This window comes from Macaca nemestrina, chromosome 10 (genome assembly GCF_043159975.1).
Source record: "Macaca nemestrina isolate mMacNem1 chromosome 10, mMacNem.hap1, whole genome shotgun sequence".
NCBI lineage: Eukaryota > Metazoa > Chordata > Mammalia > Primates > Cercopithecidae > Macaca > Macaca nemestrina.
In genome coordinates, this window is record NC_092134.1 from 36,405,666 (window position 1) to 36,426,906 (window position 21,241).

General features: G+C 36.8%; 1 protein-coding gene across 5 annotated transcripts in view; it reads right to left on the bottom strand.

The window, feature by feature from the left end:
- LOC105483784 (cilia and flagella associated protein 54) overlaps nucleotides 1–21,241 on the bottom strand; it is a 383,346-nt gene that overhangs the window by 126,575 nt on the left and 235,530 nt on the right. For all 5 annotated transcript variants that reach the window (XR_011608938.1, XM_071071285.1, XM_071071284.1 and 2 more), the window contains exons 55-61: nucleotides 21,042–21,221; nucleotides 20,811–20,937; nucleotides 11,099–11,254; nucleotides 8,476–8,581; nucleotides 7,408–7,501; nucleotides 1,710–1,808; nucleotides 750–891 (exon numbers count right to left, since the gene is read on the bottom strand). Coding sequence is in view for 4 of the 5 variants with exons in the window: in XM_071071285.1 (XP_070927386.1) it covers nucleotides 750–891; nucleotides 1,710–1,808; nucleotides 7,408–7,501; nucleotides 8,476–8,581; nucleotides 11,099–11,254; nucleotides 20,811–20,937; nucleotides 21,042–21,221 (904 nt within the window). In the remaining variant the exon portion in view is untranslated. The remainder of the gene's footprint in view (nucleotides 1–749; nucleotides 892–1,709; nucleotides 1,809–7,407; nucleotides 7,502–8,475; nucleotides 8,582–11,098; nucleotides 11,255–20,810; nucleotides 20,938–21,041; nucleotides 21,222–21,241) is intronic.

The following is a 21,241-nucleotide window of genomic DNA, read 5'->3' on the forward strand; positions in this document are numbered from 1 at the left end:
AGTATCTTACTTCTTAGCACCTATCCAAGTGCTTAGCACACAACAAACACAGGATAAATGTTTTTTGAGTGAAATAATGGAAAAACACATAAATGAATGTTAAATGCCTGTTACCAGTTATCTGATATAGAGGTTTATATTATAGTTTACTATCAAAGGAGTAACTAAGCAAAAACATAAACAGTATTGCAGTCAAGTTTAAATTTTGCTAATCTCTTTCATTAATTCTTTTAACAAATGTTGATATTCATTGTCTGCTATGTGCAAGCACTGTGCAATCTGCTGTAGATGAAAATTGAATAGATGAAGACCCTGCCCTCAGGTAGCTGATGATAATTTAACGAGAGAAAGAGCTTAAACACACAATCAAACATACATACAAATACAAAATAACTAAGGAAAAGAGGAGGGAGGCATATGAGAGTGGGTGAGTGTAGATTTTGGATTAAAGAATCAGAGAGGCAAAAAGGTCTCACTTGATATATGTGAACTGGAAAAGAAACAGATGTAAAATATCATTTTTTACAAGAACATGCATCTGAAATGCAGCAGCTGACCAACACGTACACATGTGCAGTGAGCCAAGGGCTCTCTATTTTGGCCCTAGAACCCCTGTGATCCCCTGGAAGTACCCCCAAACATTACCACCATCTAAGCTAAAAGCCAACAGATTATAATTAAATCTTTGAAACTTGATTCTATATTACATATGCCAGTTTTTTGCATAATATGTAAATCTCCAAACATACCAAGCAAATAATCTGTATACGAAGACAAAAGATCCAGAGCAGCAAATTCTGGGATATTTGGTAATGCCACTTGGTTAACTTTATGGGTTCTAGTATTCTTCTTTCCAATAAGTATGTTAATTGCCAGCACAGCTTCACTGACCTACAATTAATGCATAAATTAGAATTATAAATGTAAGCTTTCTAATTCATAGATTATCTATTAGGTAAATAATGTGAAAAAAGTGATTTCATAAAATAATATTCCATATACATTGGAAGAAAAAAAAAGACAACCTGAAAAAATAATATGTGATCCCTGACATGTAGAATATATCATAGTCAAACAAATAATTTAGGGTTGACAATTTAATTAATGCATAAGTCACTTTAAATAAGCTACCTCACCTTGCTATGGCAGATATCTGCCAAAATGTCAAATATGTGCACATGTGTATCTGCCAATAGTTTCACTGAGAAAAGGTGAAACAAAGGGAACTAAGTCTGGCTAATACAGAGATTGAAAACACACTAGTATTTCTAATCTTTCCAAAGAAACATAATTGGCACAAATCCCAAATAATGTAATTTTTTTTCTTGTTTTCTTTTGAGACAGGATCTCACTCTGTTGCCCAGCCTGGAGTGCAGTGGTGAGATCTCAGCTCACTGCAGCCTCGACCTCCCAGAGTCAAGCAATCCTTCTGCCTCAGCCTCCTGTGTAGCTGAGACTACAGGCATGCCACCATGCCCAGCTAATTTTTAAATTTTTTGTAGAGATGGGCTCTCACTGTGTTGTCCAGACTGGTCTCGACCTCCTGGGGTCAAGTGATCCTCCTGCCTCAGCCTCCCAAAGTGCTGGGATAACAGGCATGAGGTACCACACCCTAACTCCTTTCTCTTTTATGGGTATACTGTTTTCCTTAAAGGCAGAGAATACAGATAAGACGGTAAAAAGAAAGATTAAACAAAAATCACACTAACCTGTGCAGCAGCTCTTATTGCAATCCAGGCTAATGAACTGTACATTTCAAATTTACTTGCTGATGTTTCTTTAACAGAACTACTTCTTCTGAGAGGAGGCTAAAAATATGACAAATGTGTTATGATATAAAGTTTTGTGATAACTCTTCTCATCTTCTAAAGATGACATTTTAGTGAAATACTGTGTAGTCACTAAGGATAATAACGTACCTATTGGCATGAAAAGATATTCAAAATACATTGAGGAAAGAAAAGTGTAGGTTACAAAATTGTATGAAAAGTACAATCCTTTTTAAAAAATATGCACACACATACATTCCCTGTACATAAATGCAGGGAAAATTATTAACAGTCGTTATCCCAAGTTTTAAGGTAAATTATTCTTAGCATTTTTTTCTAATTTTCTATAATGAGTTTGCATTATTTGTGTAATAAGTTAATAAAAATTATATATATATATATTTGAGACATAATCTTGCTCTGTCACACAGGCTGGAGTGCAATGACATGATCTCGGCTCACTGCAACCTCTGCCTCCCAGGTTCAAACAATTCTCCTGCCTCAGACTCCCAAGTAGCTGGGACTACAGGCATGCATCACCACACCCAGCTAGTTTTTGTATTTTTTATAGAAACAAGGTGTCACCATGTTGCCTAGGCTGATCTGGAACTCCTGAGCTTAGGCGATTGGCCCACCTCAACCTTCCAAAGTGCTGGGATTACAGGCGTGAGTCACTGTGCCCATCCAAAAATGGCATCTTAAGTAAAATTAAGTGCCATTATAATAGAAGACCTATAAATTGAATATATTGTGTAACAGTGTCAGAAATTAGAACGTTGCTTAAAGATTTTTGGCAGTATTTGCTGTCATATTTCCTGCTAAGAAAAATATTAAAGAGATAGTAAGTTTCATAGAATAACAAAACAAACAAACAATGATTGAAGATTTTTTTTTTACCATGGGGGTTTCTTTAGTAAAGAATATATATATATATGTATATATATATATTTTTTAAATATATATTCAGTTTTTAAACATAAGAAAGTCAATGCTACAGAAGTGAACAGAACAAGTAGCTAGTCTACCAGTAGCTAGTATCTGTTGTACATTTTTATAGACAACTAAAATAAGTAGTAGTAGTTTCTTAAGATTTAAATCATCTGGATGGAGCTAACTATTCAATTAGCCCCACGGGTGCTAATTCTTTGATGCCCATATTTTGACCAATTCTTTAATTTTCAATGAACCTGCAGAATAAAACAAACAATAACAAAAGTATATTTCTTTTACTTCTGGTGAGAAGAGGCCCAGAGAAAAAGAAAGGCTGTGTACAATGCTGATGCCAAAGCAACAAGTATAAGGCATAAATGTGGCCTTGCCTAGCTCTAGTGTTAAGCCTGGCAGAAGATGACACCTGGAAAGATCTGCCTATGGGTAAATCTAAGCAATATAGCCCCGTTCCAAGATAAAACAAGCAAATGAACAAACAAACAAACAAAAAATCCTAATCATTAGCTGCAATGGGACTAATCTGGGGTAACGATTGCTAGCTTACTGACTACATAAGCATGGGTAATCTATCTACTTAAATTCTGGAAACAAGACTAATAGGCATGTAATGAAGAATAGAGAACAACATTAAATAACTATAATGTAAGACCAACTAGTGACTCAGGCATTTAAAGAAAAAAGAAGTCATCTCGAATGGAAAGGAAACCTTTATTGAGGAAGTTGGGCTTGAGCCCACCGTAGAAAAATTTGGAGTGGAGAAACAATATGCTGGGCATTTTCCAGATGGGGGAGATATTCGACATTGCACAGGAGATTCTAGGTTATGTAAACAGGAAAGAAAACCCAGGCAGGGGGTGTGGAATGCATGTAGATTGGAAATGAAGAAGTAAAGTGTCTTTGTTTGCAGGAGACATGATCCTATATGTAGAAAATCCAAAGGAATACACAAACAGACACACAAACACAACTAACATTAATAAACCTGTTTAGCAAGGTCACAGGATACAAAACTCAATACATACAAATCAACTGTATTTTTATATACTAGCAATAAACAATCTAAAAATTAAAATAAAAATTCCCTTGACAATAGAAATAAACAACAAAAATGTATAAGACTCGTACACTAAAAAGACAAATCTTTGTTGAGAGAAATTAAGATCAGAATAAATGAAGAGACAGTCCATATTCATTAATTAGGGGACTTAATACTGTTAAGATGACGACAAAAATCGCCTTAGTTTTTTTTTTTTGCAGAAATTGACAAACAGATCCTAAAATAGATAGTGAAATGCAAAGGAGTCAAAGTAGCCAAAACAGTTTTGAAAAGGAAGAATATAGTTGAAACATGCACTTTACAATTTCAAAATTTGTTAAAAGCTACAGGAACCAAGACAGTGGACACTCAAGTAAAGGTAGACTTATAGGTCAATGAAACAGGATTGAAAATCCAGGAATAAACATTTACATATATAATTAATTTTCAACAAAAGTGCCAAAGCAATCCAATGAGAAAAGGATAGTCTTTGCAACAAATGGTACTGAGACAACTGCATATTCATGGACAAAAAGATGAATTTAGAATTTAGAATCTTACCTCACATCCTACACAAGTATTAACTCAAAATGGATCATAGACTTAAATGTAAAAGTTAAAACTATACAACTTCTAGAAGAAAACATAGAAAATCTTCAAAATCTGCAGTTAGACAAAGGGTTCTAGAAATGCCACAAAAAAACATAATCTATAAAAGAAAAAAAGACAATTTGGACTTCATTAAAGTTTAAAACTTTTGTACCTCCAAAGACACTACTAACAATATGAAAGGAAAAGCCACTAACCAGGAGAAAATATTTGCAAATCATTTATCTCATAGGGGGCTTGTATCTAGAATACATATATTTTTTTAAAAAGAAAACTCTCAAAGTTCAATGATGAAAAAAGACAAATGACCCAATAAAAATGGGCAAAAGATCTGAATAGACATTTCCCCAAAGAAGATATACAAACGGCCAACAAGCACATGAAAAGATCTCAGCATCATTAGCCACCAGAGAAATGCAAATCAAAACCACAATGAGATACCACTTCATACCTACTAGCATGGGTACTATCAAAAAGGTAGACAATAACAAGTGTTAGCAAGAATGTGGAAAAATTGCAACCTTCATATACTACACTTCTCCACCTTGAAAAATTGTGATTATAGTCCTTGTCACATTGCAATACAATTATTTATCTCTCTTGCTAGACTCTGTGCTCCTTAGGAAAAGAAACTGGTTAGCATACATTATGCCCTCAGTAAGTGTTCGGTTCATAAGTAAATAAATGAATGTTCAAGAAATAGTCAATTCAACTTAGCCATCCATTATTGAGGACCTGCTATTAACAAAATAGAAAGAAGAATAAAGATGTTTAGCTGATGTTACATAATGAGAAATAATAGTTCCATTTATATAAGTACTTATTATATACAAGCCCATTTCTTGATTAATTCTCAGAGCCACTCTAAGAGGTAAGGATCCTCATCTCCATGTCACAGGTGAGGAAACTAGGCTTAAAAAGACCTCAGTTACATAGCTAGTAAGTTGTGAAGCTAGGATTCAAACCCACACAGGTACTATGGTCACTCTGCTATATGGACACTACATAAAAGAGCAACAATAGTGCTTTCTTTTAAGGGCTTATAGTGTGTTATCTTTATTAGGACATATTTCAAATGTTATATTTCCATGGTCTGAATATGTCTGCATGAATTTTTTTAATTGGTTTTGGTTGTTTTCTGTGCTTCTAATAATTCTATGACTTGCTAAAATATTTATACTATGTCAAAACATACAGAAAATAATGATCATATTGTAAGGAGTTACACTATTGTTTTCATTCAGATCCTAACTTCTTTATGTTCTTAATTATAAGCACTTCTCTAGTAAGGGCCAGAAAGGTGATATATTATCATCCTAGCATCCTATTAATTTGTATTGCCACCTGCTATAAAAACAAGGGTTTTTTCCTGTTACTGGAAATAAACATGTTTATCAAACAACAAAAAGTAACTTTTTCTAGTTTGTAATTATTTCTATTAAAAAAAGTGGGGCCATTTACCTAAGGCAGCTGCCATATGAATAATTCAACTGACTGAGAGTCTATTTGCCTAAAGGTTTTAAATCATGTTTATGCTGTCTCAAAAATTAAAGATTTGATTCCAACATTTTCTGAAAAGATCTCTTGGAGGGTGAAATGATTATTCAATAAGGATGAAACAGAAAAGCCCACTAAAATTTTAGAAACAAAAAATAAAATTACTGGGTTCATATACCTCAAACGCACCCAAATTACTCCTGCCTCTGGGATCTCCCTCAGTCTAGACCCTTGGTCCTCATGTGTGAACCACAGACCAGCAGCATCAGCATCACCTGGGAGGCTCATTAGAAATGCCAAATCTCAGAGCCCATCCCTGATTTACTGAATCAGAGTCTGTCATTTCACAAGATTTTCAAAGGTGTTTCTACACCTTAGTTTGGAAGCACTGCTCTAGCTAGAAAACGCGACCCCTCTGCAACTCTTTGCTGGGGTCCCTCCTCATCCATCAAATCCTACTTCAAACATCACCCCCTTCTCAGGTCATTCATTGAAAATCCCACCTATGCAAGTTATTCCTAGCTCCAAATTTCACTACCTAAGTCACCCCCTGACATGGTTTGGCTGTGTCCTCACCCAAATCTCATCTTGAACTGTAGCTCCCAAAATTCCCACACGTTGTAGGAGAGACCTGTTGGGAGATAATTGAATCATGGGGCAGTTTCTCCCATACTGTTCTCGTGGTGGTGAATAAGTCTCAGGAGATCTGATCGTCTGATAAGGGGAAACCCCTTTCACTTGGTTCTCATTCTTTCTTTGTCTGCTATGTAAGATGTGACTTTCGCCTTCCACTATGATTGTGAGGCCTCCCCAGCACATGGAACCATGAGTCCATTAAACCTCTCTCCTTTATAATTACTCAGTCTTAGGTATGTCTTTATTAGCAGCGTGAAAATGAACTAATACACACCCTTCCCCTCCTTCTCCCTCATTTCCTCCCACCTTTCCTCCTCTGGCCTCCTTGTTTTACTGGTTTATTATGTTTTCCTCTACTGAAAGGTAAGCTCCATGAGAACAGTGACCAAGTTTGTTTTAGACACTGCTTTAATATCTTCCTCTGGAAGAGTGCCTGGATCATAGTAGACGCTAAAAAGATATGTGATGAATGAATGAATGATTCTATCAAGAGGAAATCTATTTACAGGCCATATCAGTATTGAAAACTTCACTTGTCCATCTGTTTAACCAATATATCATTTCTTGAATTTTCCTGATCAATACTAATGACTCATTCATTGCCTCGCATTTATATGTTATCCATGAAATATAACTGTATATTTATATATTAATATTAAGTATATATTTATGTACACTTACATTTCATGGATAACATTTTCACAGGCAGAAATGTGTATATAAAAATAATTTCCAAAGCCCTATATAAAATGTCCAAAGAGGTATCTCTTTGTAACATATAGTTACAAATGTAACTACAAAGCAATGAATTAATTTCTCCAAGTCACATAGGAAAATCAGCCTCAGTGTTACCAAAATAGCAAGCTCAAAGGCAATCAACTCATAATTTCAAATAAAATAGATTCTTACCTTAAGTGTTAACGGTGATCCTGAAATTTTTATCTTTGGCTTCTTTAGATGAAAATACAATAGAGCCATTTCTAGGTAGGAGTCTCTTATCAATCTAAAATGATATACCACTGTACTTATTAAATAGCTTCACCATGCATAATCATTGGTATCATTTGCCAACAATTTCTAAGCTGATGAAATGAAAAACTGGCAAAACCAGCATCTGTCACAAACACACACCCTCTTTTCATAGCCCTTTTGACCATAGATACTAGCATCTTCCTCCCTACTGAAATTGGAAGTTCTTGAAGAGAGCTCAGCATTCTGCCTTGTCCTGTGCTGGCAACACTCCATGCTATAACTGCCATGAAGCCTGGCATCAAGACCATTCTGGAATATTCTAGCACACAAGACACTAAATAAGTGGAGGTCAGGGCTGGAGGATTTTGCCTTGAAAATGTAGGCCCCTCTCTATCCTCCTCCACTAATTAAAATAGAAAGAAACACATAGAGTTATGCAATGCCGAAAGCAGAGATTTGGTATGGGTTAGGTCTATGTATTTACTATCAAATCTGTCATCTGGGGATCAGTGCACCTGGATCAGTGCCGTTGTAATAAAGGCAGCTTACTCAATATTGAGGTTATATTCACACAGAATTAAGTTGACCAGTCCTGGTCCTGACGACCAGAGTGAATAGCCACACGAACCTCTTCTAGACACAACTGCACATTTAGGGAAGAATCTTCCAGTTTAGAAGCCAGTCATCCTGAGAAGGCCCCAGCAATCCTGGGACTGACAGGAGATCTGGGTACAGGCCAATATGCCACTATGAGTACAGACCAATATGCCACTGACAGGAGATCTGGGTACAGGCCAATATGCCACTATGAGGACAGTCATTTACCATTATTTTAAAGGAGGCTTTCGGTCAGAACAAAGAGCAACAAGCTTGAGATGGACCCCATGAACTAGCCCTGCTTTGAGAAGGCATCCCAATCAATCCAGCCTTGAGTGGTCAATATACTACCAGAACACAGGGTTCAAGCCAAACACACACAGCTACAACAATGGAATATCCTTTTACCCTGAGTTTTGATCATTTTTCAGGCTTAGTTGTATAGCTTCATATAAACTCTCAAGTTGAAAACTTGGAGATTTCTCTTCCATTAGTATTTGACGTTCTATTTTGCCTGAAAGAAGAAAAAGATACAAAGATGGGTTTCCCTTTTTCTAGGACTTAGAATTTAAGAACAAATATTTCATGTTGGAAATTCAGAACATTTGGTGTGCTGTCCTTTTGTATGTCTGTCTATTTCTTCCAAAGGGTAAGCCAATAAGGAAAGACCCATTGCCTCCTTCTTCAGAACTCTCAGGCTTCCCCTGCATTCAGGAAGCAACGTGAGGCAAGCCTCCTTTGGCTTGCCCTGCACAACTGGTCTTCCCATCTTCCCATCTAACTTTTCCCTCCATTCCCTTATGCTTCTCCCTCCTCCTGTATCTTACACTCCCTTTTTTTGACATGCATTCTCCTCTTTCCCCTGTCTCCTTCACAGATATCAGAAAACATCTACCCTCTCATGTTCATTGTAGCATTATTCACATTATTCACAATAGCCAAGATATGGAATCAATCTAAGTACCCTTCAACAGGTGCATGGATAAAGAAAATGTGATATGGCTGGGTGTGGTGGCTCATGCCTGTAATCCCAGCACTTTGGGAAGCTGAGGCAGGTAGATCGCAAGGTCAGGAGTTTGAGACCAGCTCACCCAACATGGTGAAACCCCGTTTCTACTAAAAATACAAAAATTAGCCGGGCATGGTGGTGCATGCCTGTAATTCCAGCTACTCAGGAGGCTGAAGCAGAAGAATCGCTTGAACCTGGGAGGTGGAGGTTGCAGTGAGCTGAGATCACACCACTGCACTCCAGCCTGGGTGACAGAGTGAGACTTATTCTCAAAAAAAAAAAGAAAAAAAAAGAAAGAAAATGTGATATATATACATAATGGAATACTATTCAGCCTTAAAATAGAAAGAAATCCTGTTATTTGCAGACATCATGGATGAACCTGGAGGATCTTATTCTCAGTGAAATAAGCCAGGTACATAAAGACAAATATTGCATGATCTCACTTAACTGAAGAATCTTAAAAAGTCAGGGATGGTGGGGAAATAGGGAGATATTGGTCAAAGGGTACAAAGTTTCAGTTAAACGGGAGGAATACGTTCTGGAGACCTATTGTACAACATGGTGACTATAATAATAATTATAGATTTTAAACGCTTTCACCACAAAAAAAGATAAGTATGTGAAGTGATGGATATGCTAATTAGCTTGATTGAATCATGCCACAATATATACATGTATCAAAAACATCACACTATACCCCATAAATATATACAATTGTTACATCAGTTAAAAATAGATTGAAAACACTTTTAAAATTTAAAAAAAAATACACACACAAACCTAAGGAGAAAAAATAAATCCTAAAAAGTCAGCAAATGGCTGAAAACTCTCTATGATAATGCAAACGCGCTGGCCCTCGCAGCTCCCAGTCCTCATGGCATGAGCCTGGTGGCTCATGCCTGTAATCCTAGCACTTTGGGAGGCCGAGGCTGGTGGATACCTTGAGGTCAGGAGTTCGAGATCAGCCTGGCCAACATAGTGAAACCCCATCTCTGCTAAAAATACAAAAATTAGCCAAGTGTGGTGGCGCACGCCTATGGTCCCAGTTACTCAGGAGGCTGAGGAAGGAGAATTGCTTGGACCCAGGAGGCGAAGGTTGTAGCGAGCCAAGATCATGCCACTGCACTCCAGCCTGGGCAACAGAGCGAGACTCCGCCTCAAAAAAAAAACAATGTAGGCACTAGCAGAGCACATGGGTAGCAACAACGATAGAAAGGGAAACTTCTATAATCACGGTGGAAAGGATTCACAGCTTTCATGCAGCCAGTGGAAAGGCACAGAGCTGGCCAGCTCTGAGCTCACATCTGGGCACTATCATTTAGTGGCTGTTCACTTTCGGAAAGTCCCTTAACCAGACCTCACCTAATTTTCCTCATCGTCAAGTGGGATTTGTTATGCCTACCTTGCAGGGCTATTTTAAGAATTAGCACTATGAGATGTAACATATTCAATACAGCACCTAGCATCTAGCGGACACTCAGTAAATCATAGCAGTCATCCTCATCTTTTTCTTAGGGGTAAAATGGCCACAATAAAAGTATATAAATGTATTAAGTAAATAGGTGTTATATATAAGTTTTAAGTATAGGTATGCTGTAGCTATTTAATTTCAATGAGTGTATATCTCTTATTTATAAAAGTTAACCAAAATGTTTAGCTAAGTAATGAAATGATGCAGAAAAAAGTCTTCCAAACATTATTTAAGTAATATTATTTATAGCTAAAAGGTTATGCTGCCATTTTTCAGTCAAACATGAAACTTTGTATAAGAAGAATCAATTATAATTGTAAACAAAATGAAGTAGTCATACTTTTTCTTTCTAGACATAAACTTAAAATAAGCAGTGTTCTTTTACCTAAGACTGGATTTGGTGGAGGTACCACTGTGTTAACCATCTCTAAGCCCTTTGTATGTCTGTAATTTTTATAGTCAAGGACCAAATTTTCAAGAATCCTGTTGTTAATAGAAAAAAGAATTCCGCAAATTTTGTCATAGTTCTGACCCCAGCTGCATTTTACCTTTCTGAAAAAGGATTTCAGCTTCCACCTCATGTTCCTCCACTGCTGTTGTTCTACAGAGCTTCAGTGCCACATCAAACAGACGAAGAGCAGGTAACCACTTCGAGGGGTCCTTCCTTTTATTCTTGTAATATACTTGCTTGGCCACTGTATGTCCTAAAAGAAAAACGGTTGGGTGGGGAAGAACAATACAATACACATCGTTTATAACAAGCCTCCAAGTTACCAGACTACTCTCACAGTAATGAAATCTATCAAGAACTTTGGTAGTTTTTACAGGTTTTAGCATCCAATAAATGTTTTAAAGACTTATAATACCTAGTATTTCAATGAATTACAGTAATAACCCTTTGAAATTTTTTCTTTGATACATTTCTAACATGTTTTCTTATTTTTTAAATGAAGGATAATCTCTCAAAATCCTTTCCTTCTAAAATTTCACAATGCTCTACACAACAACTTTCATGCCACTAAGATGAGGTTGTTAATAGGGAAACACCCAGAAATTTTATGTTGTTCCCAATAAAATTTGCAAATATTAATAGGCAGTAATTTTCTTTCTATTAAGCATTATAGTGGTTACTTGCTTTGTGTGTTTTGTTTTGTTTTTTTGTCATCTCCACTAGACACCAAACCCATGATGGTCAAGGGCTACATGCTATGTTTTTATTAGGCCCCATCATTATTTAACACGTTTTTACTTAAAAAACCATTGTATGGAAGAGACATTAGACTTTATCTGTGTGACCCCAGAGCCAGACAGGCAGACATTTATTCAACAAATATTTTCTAAGTGCTTAGGTACTTGATAAAAATGAAAATAGAAAATAATAAGAGCTAAGATTTATTAAACACGTCCTACGTGCCAGCCACCCTCTGAAGGACTTAAATGCATTATTTATATGATCCCCACAACTCTGAGTGGGCACCATTATCAAGCTTATTTGACAGAGGACAAAGCAGTAGCTCAGTGAGGTTTCAGCAACTCTCCCAAGGTTAGATGGTTAGTAAATAGAAGAGCTATAATTTGAACCTAGGTAGTCTGGCTCCAGGCCCACAGTCTAAACTACAACATTGCACTCTCTCTTAAGAGGGAGGTCATGAAGCCTAGTGTTTTGTTTAATGGAGAATATGAATAGCCAGACAGATAATCAAAATACCACATGGCCAATTGTGTAGCAGATAAAGCACGGGGCACTTTGCTAGCAGGCCCAGATTGGGGAAGGTCAGGGAAACTGTCTCAGAGAATGTGGCTGTCTAGGCTGAAAGCAGATTAACAACTTCTCTTTGGTAATTTTAAAGAACAAAAAAGTTGGCATAAAGAGGAGAAGGCAAGTAGGGGAAATAATTAATTGATAGGATAATGGAACACACGATAAAGCAATATAAACAGAAAGGCAGTGTAGGACTCTGATACAGATACTGAAATCTAGCTGAAGCACTGGATCCTGGCCAGTCATTGGTGCTACCACGTCACTGAGGCTTTAAACAAGTCCCCACATGCCTCTAAACCTTGAGCGTCCTCTGAAAAAATGATTGAAATATTGGGTATTATATGTCTTTAAAACATTTCTTGGCTACTAAATGATAAAAAATAAAATGCAGCAGAACTACAAAATTGTGAGGTATCTTTAGGTTCTGAAATTTTCTAATTCCAAGCTGCTATGCCCTACAAAGGACATATTTTTTTAAACCTAGAACTTGTGTAAACGTTTAATTCAGGAATGTGCTATGTGAATGGCAGGATGATGGACAGCCTCAGTCTCTCTCTCTGTTTCTCTCTCTCTTATCCAGGAAGAAGTTACTGAGTCCTTACTCTGAACCAGGCAGGAGGGCAGCACACTGATGAGAATACAGAGATGACAAGGTGAATACAGAGAAGAAGAAGAATATGGAGATGAAAAGCCCTTGCTTCTAGGAGGCTCCCAGAAGAGTAAGGAGGCCAGGCGTGGAACAGGAAGAACAGCTGACATCTACAAAGCTCTTAAAACAAGGGAGGAGGTGCCCTTCTAAATATGTTATGCATGCCACTCACATCATCCCAGAGGCCAATGACATTGGCACTCACCGACATTTTATAGGAGAGGAAATGAAAACAAGGGAAGTTAAATGACTTGTTCAAGGAATTGAATAAGAATTCTTTCTTAGAGCCCACACTCTTAACCTCAACAATTATCAACTGTGATTAGATCCCAGGTTAGAAGGGAAATAAAAGATATGCTAATTTGTTCAGCACAACCATATTTCAACATCTCCCCTTTTAGTATATTTCACTTATTGTTTCCAATTATACCAAATATCAATATAGGACAAAAATAACAAATACGTTATGTCATCATGCCACGTATATGTATATATAATATGTATTAGTACTATATAGTTTATATTACATATTAGTGCCATATGATGAGATATATGATATGGTATTATACATAATATGATAATGGCACTAATATATAAAAATAATACTTGAATTGTCTTCTAGATTTTTGTTAAAATTAGAATTGTTACAGAAATTATGAACTATTTTCTCTCCCTCCCTAACCAGATAATAGGCTTCCTGAGGGCAGAGATGAGGACTGGCTTCCTAGTACGTCCCCACTCCCCAGCATCATTCTTGCATATAAGTGGCCCTCAATGAATGTTTGCTGATTGAATAAACACAAGAAATGTAAGTAACTTTCATTCACTCCTATTATACAATCAGTAATCTACTTTTTCATGTAATAAGGAAGCTCAAGGTTCAGTCACTAATTTTAAAAAGATTTTAAATAACCACGATGTTTATTTTTGTATTATAAAAATAATCTCTAAATGTCTTTTTCTATCAGAGACTTTCACATGAAAAAAAATTTTAAGTGGCCCATTCATGTGACATAATCTATACTATAAAGGAAAATTGTCAAGAAAGCATCAAGTCACAGCTGATTTTATGCTTTATAATATTTAAGTGCTCCTTTTTCCAGTAAACATCAACTCTGTGAAAAAGACGTTGTAAAACTGATGTTGTTTTGACAGAAAAGCTGCTTTGGGTTTTGTTTTTTAAGTCTGTGTTTAATATAATACACCAGGAAGCAAGCTGTTCAGCCTCAAGTGACTCTAAAGCATAGCAACAGTATTGTCATTGAGTGGTGACACATCCTCAAGATTAGTAAGTCAGAAAGTATAGAATATATGTGATTTAACACAATCTGTACAATTTAACACAATCTGTACTTTAAGCTCCTGCAGAAATCAAATGTCCTGATAATTGAAGAAACTGTAGACTGAAAATACAGAAAAATAGCTCTCATGAGATCAGCAAGCTGGAAGGAATTCAAGAGGCCAATTAAGTCAGCCTAACTTCATAAAGGAGGAAACGTAATATAAAGGGGAAGTAATGCATGTAAAGTAATAAAATTCATATCTGATGATGATCATCAACATATAATAACAATGATCAATAATAATAATGAGAGGGAGGAATAGAAGGGAGTTGGGAGATTCTGCACAGGTGATAGCTTGGGCATGCCCTTGCTGCCCTCCCTTTCCCAATCCAATCCAACAATCAGCTTCTCCAGAGCTGCTGCTGCTGCTGCTGCTGCTGCTGCTGTTGCTGCAGGAGGCAGGTGGGTCATAGAAGGTGACAGGTAAGAACAGATAGAGCTGGTACAGGATCTTCTGCACTCTGGGATGGACAAGAGCCTGGGAACCAGGTGCAGGCAGCCATGGATCAAAGATCAGGTACAGCATCCAAAAAGAGCTTGGAACAAGGTCTCTAGTTCCAAAGAGTGACAGCTCTGGCTGGCTGCCTTCTTGGTTTCTCAGGACCTGTGAGGGGCTTGAAGGTGGCCTGAGTCCTCTCCACTCCTGAAACTAAAGAATATTGACCTTTGCTGCTTCTCCTGGTGCCTTACAGGGAATTGAACTTTTGAAGTCTGGTATAGAACCAACCCATATAGGCAGAATTAGCTATTCTTAACCACCACTTGCAGCATGGCCACTACTGAAATTAATCCAACAGCTAGATATGACTCACAACAAACAGACAAAGGGAAACAGCCCAGCAAAAAAGATCCAGCAGCAGGCAAGAGGAAGAACAAATACAACCCCCAGAAAAGGTGGCAGCAGTAAAATAAAACTGATTAAAATTCAGACAACAAATCAAAAAAGTAAGAGCATGTATAGAGATATAAAGTTTTCAGATAATTTTGAGAAGATGGTCAATACTGAAACCTAAATTAATAATCAGAAAGATCAAGTGGAAGTAAAAGTAGTTCAAGTTATAGATGATAAAAATAAATGGAAATTATAAAGAAAAACATAATAGACTTAGAAGACAGATCAAGACTTGACATATAAATTATAATAGTCAACACTCAATAGTGCTTACTATGATCCAGGCACTGGTCTAGGCATTTAACATCTTCTTAACAATCCTATCAATTAAGTGCCATTATTATCCTCTGAATGTTTGTGTCCCCTTAAAATTCACATGTTGAAATGTAACCCCCACATGATGCTATTAGAGGTAGAGACTTTGGGAGGTGATTAGGTAATGAGGGCTCTGTCCTCCTGCATAAGATTACTGTCCTTACGAAAGACAAGAGGACAGACTTGTCCTAATAAAAGACAAACTTGAGAAAGCCCATCTGCCCCTTCGACCATGTAAGGACACATAGAAGGTGCCATCTATAAAGCAGAGCCATCCTTCACCAGACACCAAATCTACCATTGCATTATTCCTTTGGACTTCCCAAACTCCAGAGCTGTGAACAATAGGTTTCCACTGTTTATAAATTCCCCAGTCTAAGGTATTTTGTTACAGCAGTCAAACAGACTAAGATACTCCCATTTTTGAGATGAGGAAATTAAGGCATAAAGAAGTTAAGTCACATGCTTAAGATCTGAACCTAGGCCAGATGGTTCTCGATGTACTAGTAACTGAAGAAGAAGAAAGAACAGAGAGTTACTAGGCAATAATTAAGCAAGAAGAAATTTTCTGACAGCTGGAAAGAGATTTACCTGCAGATTAAAAGTGCTCACTGATTTCTAGGCAGAGAAAGAAAAGGCATATACCCAGACATATGCTGGTAAAATTACTGAGCTACAGAGACGAAAGAGAAAATCCTGTAAGTTTTCAGAAAGAAAGAACAAATTTCTTACCAAAAGAAAATGGAAATTAGACTGACACTACAGTTCTCATTTGAGACACTCACAGCTAGATATGATGGAATAATCTCTAACAAACCCTGAGAAAAAACAGCCACACCCAAAAATTCTGGTACTGAGTTGAGAGCACATCACTCACCTGGCAGGGTTCAAGAAAGGTATTTGCGGAGAACATGGAATCAGAATATAATCTGAGGAAAACACTTAAAAAGAAAGAGAAAAGGATTCAATCAACAACCTATGAAGCAGAACAGAAACTGAAAGACTCTGAAGGCTTTGAAGATGAATGAAAAGAAGGAGGGAGGAAGAACAGCAGCACTTTCTCAGTGGTGCAATGACTAGGATTAGATATTAGAAATTAGAAATAGAGTTTCTTTAAAAAGGAAAGAAATAGTTCAAAGGAAAAGCATCAGGATACTTTGATTAAAAAGTACTAAATTATCTCAGTAAAATCTAGGAGATAGAGAGAGTAGGAGAGAAGGAGCAAAAATTCTAGAGATTTCTAGATGGTGAGATTAAAGTAGGAAGGTAAAATTCATCACAGTCTCATCTAATTGGGGATGGCCTATGAGGGAAACAGGTAAGAGCCTCTTGGTGAGAGGAAAGTTGGATTGGGTATTACAGTAGGGAACCACATGTCTGAGTCTGCAGAATGGGAAAGGAAAAGTACAATGAATGTCTAAAATAACAGAAAAAAAGGTCATAAAAACAACTTGATCAAACTGACAAAGATAAAGAAAATAAAGTAAAGTAAGTAGTAAAGATAAAGTAAGATGTAAGAAATAACAACAACTGTACTACCATTTATTGCATGACTGTTGTGTGCCAGGCACTGTTTAATACTACATATATTTGATTTCATTTCATTATATCAAATATATACGGCAAATAGCCTACCTCCATTTTGCAGATAAGGCATGAAGTCTAAGAGCTTGGATAACTTCTAAGATCAGACAACTAAGAAATAGTAAAGCCAAGATTCAGACCTAGGTCCTTCAGATCCCAAATTTTCATCTAACCAGCTTGCTCTGCAGTTTCCTATTTCTAATAACCTGTGCGTTAGTCTTTTTTCCACAGCACTGTCCACTAGATCTTTTTCAAATATTCGAAAAGGAGCTAACATTTACTGAGCACATACTATCAGCCGGAAATGGTAACTGGTGCTAAATGCGTAATTTTCATTAGGTTTGTACCTTCACTGAAACATTTTTCTTGAGCAATTTTTTGTTACAAAAGTTATATGTATTCATTGTACTTCACTGTAGCAGATTAAAGGAGAGAGAGAAGCAAAAGAAGACAATAAACATCATCCATAATCACACCTGCCAAGGGGAGTCCCTATTTTCCAATGATCTTTTGATGTATACAATGAATATTTTATAATTTTGTGTTATATATGTTCTAATGTACTATGAACACCTTTCCATTGTATAAAAATTATTCTGCAACATTATTATTAGTGGTTGCATAGTAGTCTAATGATGAATGAAATCTGAAAGCACCATTATTGATTGATTGCTTGATTTCAGGCACTGTGTTAGGTGCCCGAGATGTCAAGTGAACAAAACAAAATCGTTGCCTTAAGAAGCTTATGTCGTAATGGAGGCTTCAAACAAGCAAGTAAATTGTCCTTAACAACCAACATGGTGAGTGTTACAATAAGAATAATCAGTTAGAATGGGGGTGAGGCACATCAACCAGTCTTGGGGTTCAGGTAAAGCTTCCTGGAAGAAGTGATACTTAACTGAAATCTGAAGGATGGACAGAGTTTAAGGAAATGTATTTTCATGAGTGGGAGCCAGTGGGTAGTGGGGAGGAGAGGGAAGAGAATGATATGGTAAGAATGGGATTTCGGGGGAAGATTATTCCTAATGGAGAAAATCGCATGTGCAAAGGTGTAAAGCAAGCACACATCACCACATGCATCACATGCAGTCACAGTGATTCAGTGTGACCGAGGGTTGGGTGGGAAGGGGCACATGTCAGCTTGGACCACTTCATAAGAAGCCTTTTAAGCTAGAATAAATAGAGATCATTTACTTAAAGGATAGCCTAGGGAAATAGAAAGGTAATTATGGATAGGATACCAGAGAGGGAGATGGAAAATTGGGAGAAGGCAGCACCTGAGAATCCAGAGAGAGCAGAGTTTCAGGAAGTTGTGATTGGTGTCAGCAATGTCAAATGCCTTGGAGGGTCTGAAAACTACATGTTGGAATTATAGATTAAGTCCTTGGTGACCAACTCAAGAGTGATTTCTCTGGTCCAAATCCAGAATGAAGTGGCATTAGGGGTGAATGAGAGGGGAGGAAAGAAGAGGAAGAGAGCAGACTCTACCCTTAAGGAGTCTGGCTGGAAGGACATTTTGTGAAAATGACAGAGGCTTACAGTAGGTTTGTTATTTTTTGTTGTTGTTGTTGTTGCTGTTCGTTTGTTTGTTTAGTTTGGTTTTTTACTGGTGGATATTTGAAAATATTTACAAACTGAGGGAAGGAGGGAAAAGGATGTGTTGAGTAAGGAAGGTAGAAAATATGTGAGAGAGGGGTAAAAGTGCCAAGGCAATGTCTCCAGGAAGGACAGAGCCAACTAGGAGCTACAGCAAGGCCAAAAGGCTTAGCAGTATTGATAAAGGGGCAGGCTCCTCCCCTAAGAAAAGAGAGAGGCAGAAGGAGGCTGGAGTCATTAACCATGATCACAAAACAGAGTTAGGCCGATACATGGTTTTCCCACTGCAGGGAAACTATACCACCCACCTGGGATTGAAAATACTATTATCAGCCAGTCCACTAGTGAAGGCACTAACTAGAGTATTGTGAAGGAACATAAGATGCTGTCCCTTCAAGGGACTTTGACTCATAAAAATATGAAGACTTTTGACAATTCCTATATTTGTAAGATACAATTTTATTTCTTAAACTTTTACAAATGAATTATCAGAGCTTCCAAAAAATGAATATCACCTTCATTAACACATTTATTTAAGCTATTTTTATTGACAAATGGTATCTAATTAAACTAAAGAGCTTCTGCCCAGCAAAATAACCTATCATCAGAATGAATGGGCAACCTACAGAGTGGGAGAAAATCTTTGCAATCTACCCATCTGACAAAGGTCTAATATCCAGAGTCTACAAAGAACACAAACAAATTTGCAAGAAAAAAAATTTTAAATGGGCAAAGGACATAAATAGACATTTCTCAAAAGACATGCATGCAGCAAGCAAACATGAAAAAAAGCTCAACATCACTGATCATTGGAGAAATCCAAATCAAAACCACAATGAGATACTATCTCACGCCACTCAGAATGACTATTATTAAAAAGTCAAAAAACAACAGATGCTGGCAAGGTTGCAGAGAAAAAGGAACGCTTTTACACTGTTGGTGGGAGTGTGAATTAGTTCAACCACTGTGGAGACAGTGTGGTGATTCCCCAAAGACTAGGGGCAGAAATACCATTTGGATCCAGCAATCTCATTACTGGGTAATATCCAAAGGAATATAAATCATTCTATTTTAAAGATACACGCAAGCATATGTTCACCGTAGCACTATTCACAATAGAGAAGACATGGAATCAACCTAAATGACTGTTAATGATAGACTGGATAAAGAAAATGTGGTACATATACACCATGGAATATTATGCAGCCATAAAAAGGAACGAGATCATGTCCTATGGATGGAGCTGGAAGCCATTATCCTCAGCAAACTAACACAGGAACAGAAAACCAAACACCGCATGTTCTCACTTACAAGTGGGAGCTGAATGATGAGAACACATGGGCACGGCAGGGGGGATGACACACACTGGGACCTACTGGGGGGTAGAGGGAGGGAGAGCCATCAGGAAGAATGGCCAATGGATGCTGGGCTTAATACCTATGTGATAGGATGATCTGCGCAGGAAACCATCATGGCACACATTTACCTAAATAACAAACCCGCACATCCTGCACATGTGCCCCTGAATTTAAAATAAAAGTTGAAGAAAGAAAATAAATAATAAAAATAAACTATTTTTTTTGTTCACAGGCATTAAATTAGCATTTTTAAAGATATAAGTACTTCATGGCATCAGTTATAAAATACATAATGCATTTAACACATTCCTTTCCAAAATCTTCTTTAACAGTTAGTTATAATTTAAATATGCTAGATAACAGATTAGTGATCAAAAAATGTTTTAAGAAATGTATTTTGTGTTTGTAGGATTTTTTTCAGTAAAGTTGCTGAATTGCACAGCAATTTTGAAGTAAATTCTGTGGGCATAATTTTAATACAAAAGACTGATGACCTGGATAAAGTGCAATAGTCTAGACCAAGTAGTTATACATGTTATATTATGGTAATCAACTACGTACTTTATTCATATATAAAGACCATCTATACATCACACAGTCTGGCATATGATAAGTGATCAAAAACTATTGGTTAAATAAATAGAGCCTGAGCATTCATAAATATTGCCTCTTTTAAATGCACTCATATGATAGCCTGCCTAAAAATAACTTAAAAATTTTTATCAGTTATTCTAGTGCAATATAAGCTTAAATGTTCTTACCAATTCTCATTTTTACTTTGGCCAATAACATGACATGGGGAAGATAGATATTTTTCAAAGGCTGTAATGGATTTGCATATTTAGTGTTTGATGAACAAAATTCAATTGTTTCTCCAAAAGTTAGCATCTATTAAAAAAAATTGTAATGAGCAATTAGTTGGTGTGGTTTGGAATAGGAAGAAAGAGAGAAAAGTAAGTTTCTATGTCTTGTGGACACAAAAGGATTCTCACCTGTTCAGTTAGAATGCGATGAGCCCGAGTCAACAAATTTAATTTTCCTGTTTTTGAAAAGGGAGATTCCTTGAATTTCTCAGCTTTGGTTAAGTCATCCAGCAAAACTAGGCTTCTTGCCAGGGTTAGCCGTGATTGAGGAGAAATAAATTCATTTCCTTCCAGCAAATGTATTATATCCTATTAAAATAAAATTATTC